Raw genomic sequence first — 20,838 nt, 5'->3', positions numbered from 1 at the left:
TTAGCGTAAAAATAAAAACAAGTCAGATCAACAATAATTATTTCACAGTCAAAACCATAGCTGTGGAGTCGGAGTCAATCTCATTTTGGGGTAAAGGAGTCGGAGTCGAATATCTAAGAATCGGAGTCGGTCATTTGTCCTCCGTGTATAAATTTTTGCAAAAGCTACGAAGTCGGAGGAGTCGGAGTCCGATTAATTGTCGGGCACAGGAGTCGGAGTCGGGGTCAAGTGCCCCTAAATTCTTGGAGTCGAAGTCTGGAGTTTGGCGTCAAGAGCTATTTCCAACAAAATTTGTTTGAAGTAAATCCGCCTTCAAGTACTGAATCTACATTGACTTTCAGTTTCCCCATAGGCGCTAATGTTAGGGGATTTGAACTGTTCAAAATTGAACGGAAAATTGTTCAAATCAGAAAGATATTTTATATACAAGTTTTTCATGAAACGCTTTTTCCTACAAAGTTTGTTTGAAGCAAATTCGCCTCACACTTCGGAATTGCCTTGAATTTCCTCGTAGGCGCTAATGTTAAGTTTTTTTGAACTGTTCAAAATTGAACAAAAAATAGTTCAAATCAAAAAGTGAAGTATGGGAATGAGATGTCCTTGCCGAGATCTTTCGAACAAAAAAAAGTTTGTTCGAATCGGACTATTCATTCAAAAGTTATTAGGGGGGGACAGACAGACAGACAGACCGACAGACAGACAGACCGACAGACAGACAGACAGACAGACCGACAGACCGACAGACATTTTTCCCCATCTCAATACCCTACTTTCCAATTTTTAATTTTTCAATATTTATTCAATTATTTTATTTATTTTTGACTTTTTTTTGTTTTTTGCGATATTTTCAAGATGCATTAAGCCTTCTTTCATGCTTTCTTCTTCTTTTTCTGTCTTTTACTGGGAAAGTAGGCTAAAAAAAGGTGATTAAGAATTCGAAGGATTTATAGTCTCATTCGCGGTTTTTAAAATCTTCTGCTTACATTTTACAAAGATGCATTCATTTAAGATTAATTTCCAACTAAGCGAATTCGTCTTGTAAGAAGATTCGTTGTAACTTTTAAGGGAGACTAGTCATACTCCTAATAAAATTAATGAAAATCGATCTCTCGCGAATGATATGAAATCTGTTAGGGAAAGCTGCAAATTTCCAATAAGGTATGAATTATTTCCAAGACATTTTAGCGATTTTGGAGGCATTTTCTATCAATAAACGAATGTAACCTTGCTCTAAAATAACCTTGCTCTAAAATGCTTAACAAATCCTAAAACTTCAGTGGTAGTTTTAGGATTTGTTAAGCATTTCATTGGCTTTCTGTGAGAAAATAGAAGGCCTTTATCGATAGAAGAAGAAAACTATTGAATTGTATTTAATATTTAGTTTTATAACGGAGAAAGACGATTTCTATACTAGCAAGGGAGGGGAAAGGTACTGGTAAGATTTTAGAGCAATATTGGGCCAAATGTAGCATGCATATTTCATATGTGCTGCAACTAATTAAGATAAACGTTAAATGAAAGATATCCGACTAGAGTGCGATCTGTAAAATAAAAGCATATCATTTCATGTCGGAACTAATAGTTGGCTTTGAAATCTTTATATATATATATATATATATATATATATATATATATATATATATATATATATATATATATATATATATATATATATATATATATATAAACAAACTCCACATTTGTATGTCCGGGACAGACTCGGAAACAGTTTGTCCAGGTTAGTGCTGGGAAGGCTTATAGACCGTTTCGAAAAGAAAAAAAAATCTATGAATAGTTCTTTTTAATTAAAAATTTACATTTTGGGCCCAAAAATTGCTCTTTCAACAGGTAATAATATCGTAGCGAAACGATTTTGGTTTCATTCGAAAGAGCGGCAAAAAGAAGAATGGAGGCAATTAATTAACGAGAAAAAAAAGCTATGAGTATTTTAAGTAAAGAAAAACCATTTTTCAACGACATTTGAATTGTTGCCATTTTAGTTCCTATCTCTAATTCTACAATTTAAATTGATTTAACACTCAAAACTCGGCTTATCTTGATTTTTATGATCTGAGTGTGAAATGTTGGCCCTTGACTCCGCCTTGTTTCAGAAGTGTCCATTTTCGTGAAGGGGCGGTACGGAGAGGAAAGATGGAGAATGGAATTTGCAACGTGTGTTTTGTTCTAGAGCTTAAGGAATTAGTCAAAGAGGTAAAAGATTTTAATTTTGTGCGATGAAGGCGATGTCTCATTGGACAGGTAACATCCTACGTAATGATTGGGTCAAAGAAAACACTGCCTCCTATAATTACTTTGAATTGAAAACTGACGAGAGTAGGGTTGAGGTAAAGAATGCAAAGCTTGTCATTTTAACTTTTTCGCCAATTCAATGCAGTTACTGCTGCAGCTTAGACCTTTCAGATCTGGAAATCACATGACGAAAATATATTAGGAGTACATTTTTTTTTTTCATATCTCCAAAAAGTTTCTAAACTCGAAAATATGGCACGCGTCCTTTCTTCCTTCTCTTCCTATTTTAAGGAATGGACTCGTTTTCCTAAATGATTGACAAGAGTCATTTGTTCGCGGTTAGATTATAGTCGATTGTGACATGTTTTTGGCAAGACAGGAAGTTTAATTTTCATATTATAAAACGAGGTTTATCTTGAGTTTTAAAGAGTTATATTGCGACGTGTTTTCACCAATACACGTAGTCATTTTGTCGCCAAAATGATATATTTGGTGAAAACAAATACATGAATATTCTTTTTGAATGAAACCCATGATCCGCCAATTATTTATCGCCAATCTTTGCCCAGCTACCAGGTTCCAACGTCACAGTATTCCAGTAGTATTTTGGTTTTTGAAAGCACATATTTGTTTCCTTTTCAACTCAACCTTTAAATAAACTCATTAACTACTGCTCCTTTCAAAATTTTCTTCCAGCGCGATTAGAAACTTTCAGATAGTTTATCTTTTCACAACTACAAAATCGACAAATATGTGTGTATTTCCTAAACAGTGAATTTGACATCGCCAATCAATCAGTTACGAAATTGTCCTGAATGCCGCAAAAGGGCATTATAATCATTCTTCACCAACTGTTCAGCAGAGGGTCAAAGGTTGAAGAATAATTGATTCACCTGATCATTCCAAACCAATTTAAAGACTCCAAAACTGATTTGGTCGAAAGTTTGCTTTATCATATGTAAAATATTATAGGTTCTTTCTTCTACACAAAACAATACAGAACTGCCCCCCTCCCCTTCTTTTGTTAGCTGTAGACTTAGTTATGTTAGAACAAGAAGGTATATATAACTGATTTCCCTTCTAGGATAAATATTTTCAAGCATTGAGCTCTATCTTTATCTTTTCTTTACTAATAATAAAGCTGAAAGTCTCTCTGTCTGTCAGGATCTCTGTGACGCGCATAGCGCCTTGACCGTTCGACTATTTTTATGAAATTTGGCACAGAATTAGTTTGTAGCATGGGGTGTGCACCTCGAAGCGATTTTTCGAAAATTCGATTTAGTTCCTTTCCTATTCCAATTTCAAGAGGAACATTTTCCCGAGCAAAATTATCATAAGATGGAAGAGTAAATTACCAAGTTATCATAACGTGGAACGGTAACATGGGCAAGCCAATCAACAAGAAATTCATTGTACATTATTTGTAAATATACAGGCGAACCAAAAGACCTTTTAATTTTCTACTACGGGAAAGCCGTGCGGGTGCCACTAGTTATTACAATAAAAACTAAAATAATAGTGGTTTGAGACAATGATATCGCCTTACAAGTTACCATGTTACAAGTTAGTTTGTTGCAGGGGGTGTGCACCTCGAAGCGATTTTTCGAAAATTCGATGTGGTTCTTTTTCTATTCCAATTTTAAGAACAAAATTATCATAAGATGGACGAGTAAATTACGAAATTATCATAACGTGGAACCGCATCTTGGGCACAAGCCAATTGGTGAGAAAATTCACCATACATTATTTGTAAATATACAGGCGAACCAAAACACTTTTTAATTTTTCTATTACGGGCAAAGCCGTGAGGGTACCACTAGTTTGAAATATATCATAATGTTTAAGAACTGTGGATATGTTACCGTTAAAGTATGAAATCCGTTATTTTATAGAATACCTAGTTATTTCATGGAATAACTGATCGTGTCCGTTAAAGTAAAATTTTCTTGTATTTCATGGTTTAACTAGTTATTTCATAGAATAACGATCTGCAGTCCGTTAAAGTGTAAAATAATCTATATTATATTAGGTACTGGTCAGGGATTAAAAAAATGTTCGTGTAAAACCCAGTGTGTCAACAAAAAATGCTTTTGTTTTAGAAATAATGTTCTTTGTAATTCCAAGTGTCATTTTAGTAATCCTTGTTGTAACAAATGATTTTATGGTACGTTTCCATAAATACCATTTATAATGCTGTATAAATTAGATAAATTGCTTCTTTTTCATTTTAATTGTCTATCATTAGTTTATTTATGGAATACCTAGTTATTTCATAGAATAACTAGGTATTCTATAAAATAACTGCATTGTATACTTTAACGGTAATAGATACATTGATTGCAGATAAGACCTTCTATTTGCTTCCTGCATTGAAAAGGAGGTACTTTGTAACCCCGAAACACGTGTCTGCAGTAATTTGCAATTTTGTGCTATTTTACGTTCCTATTTTTTATTTTCATTTGAGCCTATAGTACTCAGAAAAAAAAGAACTTTCGAGAAATGGTTGATTTTTATCCTAAGCAAAATTGTATTCTCCATACGTTTTAATCAAGTCAATGGCTGTCATTTCTGTATTAGTTTAAAAAAAAAAAAAAAAAAAAAAAAAAAAAACAGACATGCAAATTCTAATTAAATAATTATAAGTAGAAATATAAGTAAAAAATAATCTAGATCAGGTACAGCAGAGTCAAAAATTTAACTATCGCTGGAAAAAAAATCAAAAAGAAAAGTAATAAATTGCATACATTTTCTAAAAAAGTTGAGAGTTGTATAATTTTTATTCAGTCACACGATTAAGGAACTGACGATCAAGTACCGACTCACTGTTCTTTGTTTACCTTTCAAAATTCCATAAAGTAATATCTTATGGAACTCCCAACGTTTTAAACCTTTCGACCGACGTTTAAGAAACTTAATCTTTTGCAACATTTTTTTGGAAAGCTAAGCTTCTCCCGTCATCTTGGATGCATGTACTTGATACTTAACTTTGAAAAAGACCCTGCAGTTTGTTTATTTCTTTTTAGTAAAAATTATTTTACTACCATTAATTTATCCTACTTCTCTTATTATTATTATTTATTTACTTCACGCTCACACTGTAAAAACGGGAAACGTTCCTGGAAAATCATGGCCAGCTGATGTGCCCAATTTCCGCCAGTAACATATTTTGCACAAAAAAAAAACAGGAATGTTTACCGCTAAAAGTCAGTAACCTTCCTGAAATAATCCTTATATCGATTTAAATAATGCAGAAATATCTCCGTTTAAATCCAATCATGTTTCTGGAACTTTCTGAGAAAACTTAAGTTGGTTTTAAGTTAGTAACTTGGCGCCTTCCTGATTTGCCAAGAAAAGCTCCAAAAGCATTATTACAACGAGTGCCAAACGTTAAGACAGAATGGGGTTGTTTCCTTTAGTCAAAAGTAGTACTTTTTGTCACTGAAATTGATAGAATACGCAAAAAAAAGTAATATGGACCCGGAAAATACTTTCATTTTCCCAACAGAGTTTTTTTAATTAAATTTTTTAAATGTCTGATTTTTCAAACAAGGCGTGGTCTTGATGACGTCACAAATGATGCTCTTTGGCTCATCTTTCTTCTGAGTTTCCACGTTATGATAATAAAGAAGTGAATTAAAATTGCGCTCTACGCTTGCTATCAATCATGTCGTTGCCAATACACTTGAGTAAAGATGTGAATTAAAGATTTTGCTCTGTGAATGGCTACTCTGAATGGCATTTCATCATTTGTGATGTCATCGGCAGAAGCGTTAAACAATGAAAGCGCACCAATTTAAGTAATTTTTTAAAAATACTAAACTTAACCAAATTATTTTAAATAGGATCATATCCTATGCTTTTAAGCATGCTCTTTCAGAAAAAATACTTTTAAAATTTTGGAAACGACCCCATTGCAAGTACCAAGCATGTCACACGCTTTCGTAGCTGCGGAATCCAAAGACTTATTCGCTCTCATTGGGAGATTAGTTAACCTGAATGGGCCGTAATCACTCTTAAGCCGATGCACTTAATAAATACGTTCAGTTAAAATTTCAACTGGTAGCTAAAAATATTTTTCACAACGGTGAGAAGTCTGTATTCGTGCATTTTGGAGTAATTCAGGAAACCTTTTGACAAAAATACTAAATTTTTACAGGAAATTGGTGAAAACCCATGGAATCCCAAAACTTTTCACAGAAATTACAATAGTAACGTTCTGGAATTTTTTGCAGTGCATATTAATATCAAAAACATCATTCCAAAGAACAGCACATATTTTTGCCGAAGAACTTTTAAATTCAAAACGGAGCTTGTATAAAGTAAAAGAATATTTATCATCGAATATTTGTTAATAAAACATTTTAAACCTTATGATTATTTTCTGCAAACTATGTTTACTTTATGCGCAAGTTAATTGATTATCTGTAATCAAACTACAGAATTTCGAAATTCACCACGTTGCATGATATTTTTGTATCACAGAATGCTTTTAGAAGTCAAATGCAAGAAATCCTCTAATAATGCGAGCGAACAGATTATTAGAGTAAACATATTATTAAAGCTTGTGTCAGAGATTTCTTGTCTCCTGTTGAGCTATGGCTTTTCCAATCTGATGATCCCTTACAAGGGAAGGTTAAAATTGTTGTTACTGTTGCTATAACGGGTTATTTGACATATTATTTGAGTGTCTATACCTTCTAAAAAGTGGTTCGCGACCCACAGTTTGAAAATAATTCAAACATTAAGCATGTTCACACACACACAAAGAAAAAAAAAACTATGTTCAAAACACAGAGAATGTTCTTACGTGAATTTTATTCTTCTTATTTTCAATCTAATCAATTCTACTGATTGTAAAATAAGCTGTTTTTTTTTCTTTCTTTCTTTTCCTTTTAAGCATTAAAGGTATTATATACGTTATAGATGTCTGAGTTTTTCCCGTTTTTAAATTTTTCTATGTGTATAGTTTTCTAGTTCTCTATTTTTAAATTGAAAAAATATTTTTTAAAATCAGAAATGTGCTCCAATTTAATTAAGTTTGTCTATTAAGTGGATAAGAGCAATAAACCTGGGGAGAATGAATGGCGGGAAAACTTCAGAGCTTTCAACAACTTGCTCTTTATTGGTGACGGGAAGATAGGTGCTTCATTTCAAAAAAAAAAAAAAGATGCTCTAAAAATATTTTTCACCCTTTAATCGGGTTAGTGCTCTCGATTCGACAAACCATTTTATGTTGATTCTAAGTCTTATGTATTAGTGTTTTCAACAAGAAGCATTAATAGACTTGCATTAACGCAAAAGTTGACTACCTTAATATTTCAAGAGAAATGTATTAAAATGAAACTTGCAGATTTTGGAATTTATAGCATTGTAGGTTGGAAGCCAGAAGTACGCTTCATAAATTCCTCAACTATCTCTTATGGTCACGTTTGTTGAAATAATATTCATTGCATTTCATAAAAATCCTTTTAAACTTGAAATTTTCATTTTGTTTTAGGGCCATCTCACAGTATTTTGTCCAAATGTAGAATTGGCAACATGACACGTTTTTTTTTTTTGCCATACATGTTTAATTTACTGTTTCGTGAGCACATTGTTTAATTTTGAGTTTGTGTGTTGGTAAGACAAACTCAAAATAAAATGATGTGCTAACGCAACAGTAAATTAAATAGTTATGGCGAAAAAAGTGTCATGTTGCGGACTCTACATTTGGACAAAATACTGCGAAATGGCCCTTTAATTAATTTTTCTGCCACATTTTTGTGTTTTATGTTCTAAAAGAATTAATTTTTCTGCTACATTTTTGTGTTTTATGTTCTAAAAAGAATTAATTTTTCTGCTACATTTTTGTGTTTTATGTTCTAAAAAGAATTAATTTTTCTGCTACATTTTTGTGTTTTATGTTCTAAAAAGAATTAATTTTTCTGCTACATTTTTGTGTTTCATATTCGAAAAAGAATTTTTCTGCTACATTTTTGTGTTTCATGTTCGAAAAAGAATTATTTTTTCTGCTACATTTTTGTGTTTTATGTTCTAAAAAAATTAATTTTTCTGCTGCATTTTTGTGTTTTACGTTTTAAAAAGAATTAATTTTTCTGCTACATTTCTGTGTTTTATGTTCTTTAAAAATATATTTTTTCTGCTACATTTTTGTGTTTTATGTTCTAAAAAGACCTCGAATCGAACACTCTCCTTCGAAAAGATTTACAAACCATTTGCAATTCGAAACGCTCGAAATAAAATTCCTTTCAAAATAAAATTGCTGCAAAGAAACGCTCTCGCAAAAGAGCTGTCCCAGGAAACGCCGGCGCTAGTGCAATGCCACAATAATGGTGAAACATCTCTCTCAATGTTAAACGCGCGATAAAAACAAAACGTGATGGACATTCGATGAACTGCGACCGTAATCTAACGCGGAACGAAATGGAAAAACGGGATGGAGAGAAAGGGGGCAGAGAGGAGAGGAACTAACTCACCGAATGAGGCGTAGGGCTGCAGCACCAGGAGCAGAGAACAGAGTAGCACCGTCCGTAACATGTTCGATGTTCTCTTTAACTGACGACTTTCTTCCGACTCTGCGTCCCTCGCTCTCTCTCTCACTCTCTCTCCTCTTTCGCAATCACAAGATTCCCAGAAGCACCTCGGATCAAGCGGAGAACTCGCTCGCAATTTCTTTTTCATGGGCTGTTTTTAGCGGATGCGGCTGATCGCTAATTAATTTATCGGCTGCGAGGATTGGTTTAGAGGCCGGAAAGGCCAATTACAAAAAAAAAAAGGACACTTTTATGTTAACACGTTATTGACCAGAAATGTTGGATCGCGAAAATTTCGTCATTGGGAATGTGTTTGCACGACCACCCACAAATGTGAGGTTTTGAAAGTTGATTAAATAGCTCGTGTTCCCGCCAAGAATAATTTCTTTTATTTAATTACTTTGAGAAACTTTTGAAACCGCTTTTAAACTGATGAATTGAAGAAAGGCTCGAAAACCTGTGTTGTTTAATAATTAGGAAATCGCCCGTCAAGGTATGACAGGTGAAATTTGATTCTACTTCTTCGTCAATAAACCAATAAAATCATGAATGTACTCTTTAATAACGCTTTTGTTCACAAAATTAAATGCCTTTTGTATTAGTTTATTATCGTTCTACGGGTAAATGCTTCAGTTCGTAATCACTTACAATTTATCAATATCTTATACTAGAAAAATTGCACTATAATTCGCAAACTATAATTAAAAGTGATAAATGTAAAACTAAGAATACAGATGAAAGATGCAGCACAAAGTAAATAGATAATTTTTAATCTCAAAATTGGAAATATTCACAAAATAGAAATCATGCAAATATTTCACCTGACAATTTTTAGTTGGAATAAATGATGTTGATAGTGGAATATTGGTATTTTCTGTTATACATTACTGCACTGACAAACATAACAAAAATAAATTAGATAAACAGACAAGTCTTATTCTAATTCTTACTTGACTAGAAAGTCTCCCATCATGGCATGACGGGTGAAAATTGCTTCTACATTTGAACGAAACCATTGCCTGTTTGGTGATATTTTGATGAAATTTTAACTCTCACTCCAGTGGATAAACCCAAAACTCCAGTCGATAGCGTTAATAAAGTGTTGACCACTTTTTCGTTCTCCAAAAATGACTGTCTTTCCATTAAAACAGTTAAGTTACCGGATCTGCTAGTTCTTCCTTGTCAAAATAAAGCATTTCCCTGCATATCAAACATTGCCAAAAAATATTATCAAATTGTAAATAACTTACTAAATTGTTGGTGCTTCAACAATGAAATTATGCCTTCACGCATGCTAAGGCACGAATTTCATTGTTGGTGATGTCAGAGCATTACTCGATCAGTGATTTTGGCTATTATATATATGAGGATTTTAAAGAGCTTAAGCACTTGCTTAAGTTGAGGCATTTGTGCTCATTTTTGAATACATAATAATTTTAAAATTGAGTATTAACCACGTTATGTACTCATTTTGAAGTAGAAAATGATTCAACACAGTATTTGAAAATATGGGTTCTCATATTTGAAACAAAAGGTTTCAAGAAAATTCGAAAGCATGAATGTACTCATTTTCGAAAACTTCATTTTTCTCAGTGCTTAAACATTACATTTTCTGGTTTGTTCTTTTTCGGAATTGTGTAGAAGGCTGTTACTGTTTGCCTATTCGTCAAAGAAAAATTGTTTTATACAGCTTTTGTTTTTTCAAATGTTAATTCACTGCTCGTTCTACCGTATGTGTATTTTTGGGTTGCGCTGTATCTTTAAAAAGCTTTTATTTGAAGTGAGAAGCCTTGTATTTTGTTGTAGAAGACGTGATAGTTGTTTACGGAATAAAAATTAGTTGTGGTTAGAAATACGAGGGCAAATCAACAAGTCCTTGCGCTTATTTTTTATTCTCTAAAAATAGGTACATACAAGTATTTACAAATACACGTAGCGTACTACGTAACTTACATTATTTCTCCACATAGTCACCATACCGGTTCAGACATTTATTCCATCACAGCGCTAAATTAGAGTTCCCCCAATGGCAAAATTCTTCCTGCTGCTTGTGAAACCACCGTCGGATCGCGTTCTTGGCTTCTTCGTCACATGTGAATCCCTGTCCTATTCTGTCCTGCCAGAAGCTTCTTCAGTGGTCCGAAAACGTGAAAATCATCAAGGGCAAGATCTGGACTGTGAGGTGGGCTTTCCAGATTCTCCCAGTGAAATGACTGGAGCTTAGCGATTGTCTGGACTGCCACATGAGGCCTTGCATTGTCGTGGAGGATGACCACGTTGTCCACATGAAAGAGAGACACTTTTCCCCTACGAGGGGTGCAATGCCCTGTGAAATGCTATGGGCTTTTGTCCCTTGTTCCATAGAAAACGGAGAACACTTCGCTGCTCATAGGCTGTGAACCTCTGAGGAACAACCGCCATTTTAAATGACTGATAGCAGCACCGCTCATCGGAGCAAAAGACTGGTACGGTTCAAGGAACGTTCACTGCTGGGAATGTATATGTTTGCTTTGTATCCACAGCCGTATTTTGGCTGAAAGAAATGGGCGCAAAGACTTTTTGATTTGCCTTTGTATTTTAGATTTTGCTCAGATCATAAATGTGTTAATTCGTTGCTTTTATCTACGAAATTTATTTAGAGTCTAGTTTGTAACTAAAGCTGACAAGATAAAGTAAAAACCAAACTACTTTGTATGTAATGGCATCCCTATTTCGCATTCGCAATCCTCATACAACACCGCTACAAGTGAAAAACCGATGTTTTTGAGTTATATACATGTCCTGGTGCATTTTTATTAGTCCTATTAAAATGTAAGACAGCCACAACAGAAAAAAAATTTATTTTTTTTTGGAGATGTGGCAGTGTTGTACTAGGTGTGAAATATATTTATCGGTAAAAAATCGAATTTCAAAATTGGAAAACATTTTGAAATTCAAAATACATAGGGGTGATTGTGTTTCGGTATTTTACCGAACTTCCGGTATTTTCGGACGTATTTCCGGTATTTTTATGTCCGAAAATACCGAATTATGTTTTTTTTTTTGTTGTGCTTTTATCTCCCTACCTCCGCAATTTCTTTTAATTTTATAATGCTCATCAAATATACCTGTAAGAGCCTTAAGAAGGACACCTATCCCTTAAGATGTACAAATGTCAAGATAATTTGTATAACACCAGCTCAAACGTAACTTTGTAACCCATTAAAAATTTAATAAAATGTACACACAATATTTTGACTCAGAGCTATTTAATACTATGGCAAAGGTGCACTTGGTATGGATACTTTGATGGTACTTTGATGGAGTAATTAATACTCATTTCGTTTGCGCATATTATTTTAAATAATCGTCTGACTTTATGGTTATACGTGCTTTAGCTTATGAAAATGAAAATGTGTGGTACTATTCTATGATATAAGAGAGATCTTTACCTGACACATATTAAAGATATTGATGTAAGCATTAGCTTTTAAATATTCAAAAAAAGTGTCTATTTCGCAAAAAGAAAAGAGAAAAACACTTCTTTTCCATTTCGCTATAAGAAAAATGCTCTTGGATGAATATTTTGATTTAATGAGGTAAATATGTTCCTCTGTCTTTCCAATTCTTTAGTTCAGACTTATGTTTCAGACGCTGTCTGGTTAACAAACGCCTTGATATTGTATGAGTCACATTTAAAGTAGAAGAAATACTTAAAACGCAACACATCTGAAGATAGTTTAAAAAGTACAGTCAACTGATATTTTTGCTGCGATGTTCGAAAAAGCCTAAATTGGCAAATGCAATGGATTCAGTAGCTTAAGTGGTTAAAAGAAATCTCTAATATTTTCCCTGATTTTTTTACTTCCTTGTACAAAAAAGGAAGTATTGTATTCGTGAAAAAAATTTCACTCAAAGATCAACCTTAATTTCCATTTTACTCATCTCCGAATGAATGATGAGTTTTTTTTTTTTTTTTTTCGACTCGACCACACGTGGATAAGTGCCTCAGAACGTATAGACACGCGAAATATCTATTTCCCGAGTTAATTACAATGCGTTTTCTCGTGACGCCTGTATGTGCGGATGTGCATATGTATGTCGCGACCGAGACTCAAGAACGGCATGTCCTAGAAAGTTGGAATTTGGTACGTAGACTCCTAGTGGGGTCCAGTTGTGACTCTTCCCGTTTGGTTGCATTCGGGTGTTTCTAAAGGGGTCTTTTGTCCCTTTTAGGTTTGAAATCATTGTTAATTTCGATGTAAACTCAAGTGGTGTTATAATTTGGCGGACACTTAACATATATATTCAGAGTCTTTTGGTCGCCAAGTTTTTCGCCAACTTGGGTAAAAATTTGGCAATTTTCTTTTTTTTTAAATCCGATTTCAATTTGGCCACTGCTGGTGATATTTAGAGAGTCAACTATCGAATCCCATTAAAATTGCCAGTAATGGGAAAATGACATTTAATTGGGGTAAAAGGAAGTCATGTGATTCATATATTGGCTCGTTTTTCTCTGTTGCTCAGTAGAGTTTCGTAAACAAACAGCAACTGTAAAAACTTTCCTTGTTTCGGACATTCTTCATTTCTCTTTTCAGTTTTGAGTCATTTAAACAAACAGTGCATAAAATCATTGAAGAAGAAGTTTCGTGGAATACGTGAAACTCTTACCAATTCAAATTAATTTTCGAGATGAAATGCGATGTTAAAAATTTTTTAAATATTTTTAACTTACGAAAAGTAATTTAATATTTTCTTCTATTTTTGGCGGAAGTATATAAAACTTTTCCTGTAAAAATTTCTGTTTGATGAATGCGTGTTTTTTTTTTTTTTTTTTTCTGTATTAGCACTTGGATTTTAATCAATGGACTACAGGAAGCTTTAAAAATTCTTCGTTAGAAAACGTAAATTGGAATTTTAATGCTACGGAAAATTACTGTCTGAGTTTGATTTTGTTTCAGTCAGGCCCGTGCCAAGGCTGACCGGCGCCGTCGTGCAAATGTTTTTTGAGCGCCTTTATGCAATGGCGTCCAGCAAAAATATTGTTATCACTTGGAATGAGAGTTTATAGACACATATGACGTAGAAAATAATGCGTTTGGCATTTAATTTATTAAAAAACAATGAGTAAAAATGTGTATTTAATTGTGGATTACAGTGTAAGTTTTTACTTCATATCTCGAAGTTATTTCGATTTCAGTAGCTCCTCTGCTAGCTAAAGCGTTTTGGAAAAAGGAGATATTTTAAATATCAAAGTTAACGCCTCGTATCTCTCAAATCATTAATTGATGAATAATTAATCTAGATTTCAGGAGTGTTAAAACATAACAGAGTACTCCTTATTCTTCTAAATTGAAGTATAGAGGATATCCCGCTTTAAAATCAGAAACTGAAATCCCTTCCCGTAAAAACAACAATTCTAAAATATTTAAGGGATTGAATACGATATCCAAAACAAATACATCGTCCGAAGGTCTTTTTTGACACACAAATAGTTAAAGAAAAAGGAGGAGGCTCGAGTAATTATGGTTAAATCGTTACTTTTTGGAACAAAAAAGCTAACCAAAACTGTTGTCTACAGTATACAAAAATTACGCACAAGTAAAATATATGCAAATGGGCTGTCAGTAGTTTTTAAGTATGACAACTTGAAATAGTCGAATTATCACGAACAATTATTACAAATCCCAAAAAGACATATGCAGTGAAACCTGTGTAAGTTGTCCACTTACGGTGCAATACTTTAGCGGTCAACTTAAGCAGGTGGTCAACTTATAGAGGTTGAATTATATGATAAGATCTGATTCTGTGCCTGAAAATAGCGGTCACCTTAGACAGGTGGTCAACTAACAAGGGTGGTCCACTTTACAGGCTTTACTGTATTACACTAATTACAATACAACATATTCGCCTCAAGATCCAAAATGGGGAATAGAAAATTTCTTGCGCCTCATATACTCAGACTTGTGTACTACCGACATACCGAAATAGCAATCATGGCTCCACATTAGGAAGAAAAATGCTAATGCATGCATTAATTAGCATCACGTGTTTTCTGTGTAAAAGCTTACACTTTTGAATAGCATATTTAGACACAAAAAGGCAATAATTTTTCCTTCAGATAGGCAACGAGAATATTGCTTGTTTCAATGAGCAGTGTCATTTCACCGCCACCATTGGATATAATCAGGGCATGATGAACGCACGGTTCGACAGGTCCATGGAATGGACACCATAACTTTAAGAGCACCAAAATTGGCTAAATGTCTTTATTTCTTCCCGTTTTGGAAAACCCACATGAAAAATGTGCCGATTTTCTTGTGAGAGGGTCACCAAATTTTGCCAGGGCCTGGTCATCACTTTGGCTTGACCGGGCCCTGGATGTATTGAAAAGTTCAATTTTATTCTTTTGGTTGCAGAGAATCCCCCCATTTGGAGCAGTTTCGATTGGCAGAACTCGGAGCCTTTTTGACTCATGCGCCGTCGTGCGGCGCACGACCTCGCACATAGGGACGGCGCGGCCCTGGTTTCAGTTAAAAAATACATTGAACCCTCTATCATTCGTTCTGACTTACATGGAAGATTAGAAAACACGAACTACCACAGTCTGTACTTGCAATCGAGCAATAGTCCTGCAACTCTGAAATAAATTAAAATGATACAAATATCCACTTTCCACTGTGAGCTGATGACATAAAAATTGAACTTGGAATTCCACTTCCTGTCTCCTTTCTAAAAATAGGAGAAGGGTTTTCCCCTCCTCTTGAAACAACCAGGGCCCTATTAAAATATCAGGTTGCCCAATGTCAAATATTTTTTGGGGCCTCCTGTATTTAAGCTTTACAATTTTAGTTATTGGGTAAACCAATTTCAGCCATTAAGAACTTTTTGCCATTTGGGGGCCCTAGCCTAGGCCTAGTCGGCCTATTCAGTAATCAGGCCCTGGCAACAACCTAGTTCTTGAACTTGATGATGTCAAGATGAATAATTACTCAGTAAAAGCAAGAAATTTACCAATCCATTGATAGCAACTAGGACTCAATTTCTAACAAAAAAAGGTTGAGAGCCCTCAACCTTTTTTTGTTAGATTATCATCAATTTATTTTTTTGTTAGTTTTCATCACTTTTCTTCACTCCTTAACAGTCTAAATTCCGTTATATTATGCAAAAAGGAAGTCGCATAAAATTGGAAAGTGCACTGAGATCCCGTGAGCTCCCATGCAAATTGATACCTAATTTTAACAAATCGCAATCCAAATAACTCAGAAATTACAGGAAACACATTTCACTTTTTATTTGATTTTTGGTATGTTTTCTTACCACTTTATCTATTACAGCAACGAACCTCGTTAATCAGTGATCACAAAGCAACCAGCTTAATCATTGTACAAAAGAAATTTATTTCACTTTCTGTATATTTAATTACAACTCGATCTTTTATTACGAATAGCAAACCACGTTACTCAGTAATCCCAAGAAATGTATTTGACATTTTCTGCCTGTTTGATTGAAAATCTATCTCTTACAACAAATAGCCAAACATGCTATTCAGTGATACTAAGAAATGTATGACTTTCTGAATGTTTATTCAGTAAGTTACCCTGAGCTGGCGGTGTATTTCATGTATTTCTTCATGTTTGATGAATAATCTATCTCTTACAACAAATAGCAAATCACGTTACTCCGTAATCACAAGAAATTTATTCGATTATCTGCCTATTTGTTTAGCTATCTGTCGGTTACAACAAATAGCGAACTATTTAACCTGATGATTCTAAGAAATGCATTTGATTTTATGCATGTTTATATTTAAAAATCTGTCCATTACAATAAATGCTGAACTACATAATTCGAATTATGATTAATTACTTACTTATTTACCGCACTATCTATTACAAACAACTACCACGTTATTCAATGAACCGAAGAATTTATTTTTCAGTATCAATTACAACAAATAGTAAACCACGTTACTCAGAGATTACGAGAAATGTCTTCGTATTTCTGTATGTTGCTAAATGTCATGTTGCTAAATGAAAGCACTACACGATAAATTCATTTGAGTACGTACTTTGTGCAATAGAAGTTCTGCTTTCGGGTGTTCCTGTTCAAACCTCAATATGGTATCGTCTAATGTCCAGCTTAAAATTTCAAACTCAGCTTTAATTACAGTTGTAAGTTCATTCGTTTGTCAGCAGAGAAATATCTTTTCCGGTATAGAACACTTGTGTACCACTTGGACGCTTAGTGTCACACGACCAACATTTTTTTTTCAATTCCATTAAATAACTTTTTTTTAATGAAATAGATTTTTTTTAGAAAAAAATTCCATAAAATATCAAATGATACTTTGACAGTAGTTCGATTTTATTTTGGCAAATGCAAAATAACTACGCGGCTAAAAATTCAGAAAACTTTTATGGTAAATATTACTGCCAAATGGAGTATTTACAGTACAGAAAAGAATTTACAGCAAATCGTACCGAAAAAAATAAACGATTGCAGCGCCAACTGATACATCACGTGACTTACAGTGCGAAGCAGATACAGTAAAACCTGTAAAGTTGACCACGCTTGTAAGTTGACCACCTGTAAAGTTGACCACGCTTGTAAGTTGACCACCTGTCTTAGTTGACCATTATTTTCAGGCACAGAATTAGATCTATATCTTTTTATTTAACCTCTATAAGTTGACCACTTGTTTAAGTTGCCCACTAAAGTATTGCACCGCAAGTGGTCAACTTACTCTGGTTTCATTGTACCACCGTGCGTCCCTTCTCTCGATGTGTCTCAACTGATATGGTGGTCAGCAAAGTCGCCTGCCAATACGAAGGTATCTTCGAACCTGCTGCTCGCATATTGCACTTTTTAACTCTCATTTATTCTACCGTAAAATTTTACAGTAAAATATGATTTTACGGTAAAAGTTACTTCTAACATGGATGCCAGTAACTTTTACCGTAAAATTTCAGGATTTCTTTTAACAGAGTAATAGCTGTGACGCTTATAAGGGCCACGGTGACTTTATGTTAGAAGCTTCGCTTCTTATGCTGGAGGTCGTGGGATCAATTCCTCTCTCGTGCCCTGGGTATTAGAAAAGAAAGACATAAATACTTCTAATGACATAAAATTTAGAAAGGGCAAGAAAATAACACTTAAACTAAGACTAAAAATTCTCCAAAAATCGTGAAAAAAAAATAATGTATCGAGTTTTTCTCAAAACAGTATGAAAAAATTTTTTCAGTTTCAGTCTCCTAGTAGTAGTGCTCTTCCGGCGAATTGTCATCTCCAATTTTCGATAAAAAGGCACGATATGCTTGATGCACTGATAAACTTTCTGAAGATAGAGACTTTTTCTTGAACATAAATGATGTTTGTTTTCCATCTGAACATCTTAAAGAACGTCGTTATTGCAATAATTCTTTTTTTATAAATTGTGCTGTACGTCAGAAAAATTATTGCTTTCAACAGTTTTATGACAGTTATCATTCTAGTTCGTTTTATGCAATAAAACATTTGTACAAACTAAAGTTAAATAATAACACAAGTTAAAATTTTACTATTATAATAAATAATCATGAGTATTGTTACTATTACTTATTTTGTACTTTAAAAAAATGAAATAGTTACTTTCATTGAAGTATCATTTAGTATTTGATGCATCTTTCTTCTAAATAAAATTATTTAATTGATAAATTGGTTAATTAATTTCTTTTTAAACTTGGATCGGCGACAAAACCCAAACCCTGAGCGTCCACACCGGACTAGACGCAGTAACTTTACTATAAGAACGTTACAGTAAGCTATTTCTCTGCAGGCGCATTAATAAACCTCCCTCCTAGTACATAAAACAAGTTAAGTTTGAAAAAGCAACTTCGTGACTTCTTCAGGTAGACAATAAGAACATCAAAATAGCATTTGCAGGGGGACCCGTTGCACTGTATTTTGTGGCCCCCTTGGACTATCACTTTTTAAAAAAGGAGTTTGAGAAACATGTGTTAGAAACCACTCCAGGTCGTCATGTGAGCCACTCGCAATGGGGTTGTTTCCTTCAGTCAAAAGTACTACTTTTAGTCGGTGAAATTGATAGAATAAGCAAAAATAATAAAATAGACTCAGAAAATACTTTAATTTTCCCCAATAGTTATTTTTTAATTAATTTTTTTAAATGTCCGATTTTTCAAACAAGGCGTGGTCTTTATGACGTCACAAATGATGTACTTTTGGCGCATCTGTCTGCCGTGATTCCACGTCATGGTAATCACGAAACGAATTAAATATTGCGCTCTATGCTTGCTATCAACCATATCGTTGCCAGTACACGTGAGTAAAGATGCGAAATAAATATTGTGGTCTGTGAATGGCAACACTGAATGGCATTTCATCATTTGTAATCTCATCGGCAGAAGTGTAAACAATTAAAGCGCACCAATTCAAGTATTTTTTTTTTAATATTAAACTTAGTCAAATTATTTAAAAAATGGTCAGATCCTATGTTTTTAAGCATTCTCTTTCAGAAAAAAAAAATACTTTTAAAGTTTTGGAAACGACCCCATTGCGACACGGTAAATCCGCCACTGCACGGGGACTAGTTAAATACTTGAAATAATGCCTAATAATATCTGTACAAGTGGGAACAATATTCTCATTTTTAGAAAGGGTATTAAAGAGTAAAATTTAATCTCTAAACTGGAGAAAATCTTGAATATCATTTTGCAATTGATTGCAATAAAAGAAGTTAATGTGCATATCAGTGCAAGTAATGGATTTAATACATTTTTATTGCCTTAAGAAAAAACAAGAATACAAAGCATTCATTTTACACTTTTCTTCACGTAATGGACAACTTATCTTTGCGTAAGTAATATATATATACATATATATGTATATATTTATATTAGTGCATATTTGTTTTTATTTTAAGTGCAAATTTTAGGCATTTCAGTGCATAAGTCCATACATTTTTAATGCACAAAATCTGTGCTCTAGTTATAGTTATGTAAGCTGGATCATTAAGTTTCAAATCAAACAAATATTTTCAAATGAATTTGCTTGAAATATTTTTAAATCACTGCCTTTAACTTGACCATGAGATTAATAATCATTTTCTTTTATTTCAGTGGGCTGTCAATATCAATCACAATAAAGCCGACTAGCAAATTTGCGTCGCTTTTCGAAACAGTTGTAATTTTGAAATGCGTTAATTTTTCAACAAAAAAAATGTGAATCAGTCCAGAGTGATTTTTATTCACACCTGGTGATTAATATGTTTTGTAAATAAGTTTTCGTAATGCAACGCATTTCTATTATATGTTAGTTTTAAATTTTTCTCTTAGAGGCCACATTACTTACAAGCTTTTTTTTTTTTTTTTTTTGAGCTTCTAAGGTTGCGCTAGCTCGTACTAATAATTGCTGCTAAACACGTGGCTTGCAAAATGTTGTAACACTATGACAAAGAAAAGAGACACTACTGTCCTTACGTTGCATCTCTTCTCTATCTCTTCTCTACTATTAATAAAGCTTAAAATTCTGTCCGGATTTCTGTCTGGATCTCTGTGACGCGCATAGCGCCTAGACCGTTCTGCCGATTTTCATGAAATTTGGTACAAAGTTAGTTTGTAGCATGGGGGTGTGTACCTCGAAGCGATTTTTCGAGAATTCGATTTTGTTCTCTTTCTATTTCAGTTTTAAAAACAATTTCCGTAGCAAAATTATCATAGGATGGACGAGTAAATCACGAAATTATCATGACGTGGAACCCCGTAACATGGGAAGAGCGAATGAACATAGCCAATTGGCGAGAAATTGATCATCCATTATTTGTACAGGCGAACCAAATGACCTTTTGATTTTCTACTACGGGCAAAGCCGTGCGGGTGCCGCTAGTTTTAAATAAACTAGAAATTTAGTTAAGTGAGAAGAAGATAGCTCATGCTGCAAATATGATATTGGAATACGGGGAAAAAAAGTAAGTTGAATGACGTACTAACTTCTTTTTGCGTTCAATATACCAACAGCCAGTTGATCCCATCCAAAGACTGCAATTTGGTCCTTGTTATAGACTCATCATAGGGCC

The 20,838-nt window shown here is 33.8% G+C and overlaps 2 protein-coding genes across 3 annotated transcripts in view; one reads left to right on the top strand and one right to left on the bottom strand.

The window, feature by feature from the left end:
• Positions 1-8,852, bottom strand: part of LOC129221244 (carbonic anhydrase 7-like) — a 196,727-nt gene extending 187,875 nt beyond the window's left edge. Inside the window, exon 1 of the mRNA XM_054855697.1 lies at positions 8,727-8,852. Within this exon, the coding sequence (XP_054711672.1) occupies positions 8,727-8,787 (61 nt within the window). The 5' untranslated portion in view covers positions 8,788-8,852. The remainder of the gene's footprint in view (positions 1-8,726) is intronic.
• LOC129221245 (uncharacterized) overlaps positions 1-20,838 on the top strand; it is a 246,005-nt gene that overhangs the window by 132,135 nt on the left and 93,032 nt on the right. The window lies entirely within an intron of this gene.

This window comes from Uloborus diversus, chromosome 4 (assembly GCF_026930045.1).
Source record: "Uloborus diversus isolate 005 chromosome 4, Udiv.v.3.1, whole genome shotgun sequence".
Classification (NCBI taxonomy): Eukaryota; Metazoa; Arthropoda; class Arachnida; order Araneae; family Uloboridae; genus Uloborus; species Uloborus diversus.
The sequence above is the reverse complement of the archived record's forward strand: the minus strand, read 5'-3'. Positions and strand labels throughout refer to the sequence as shown.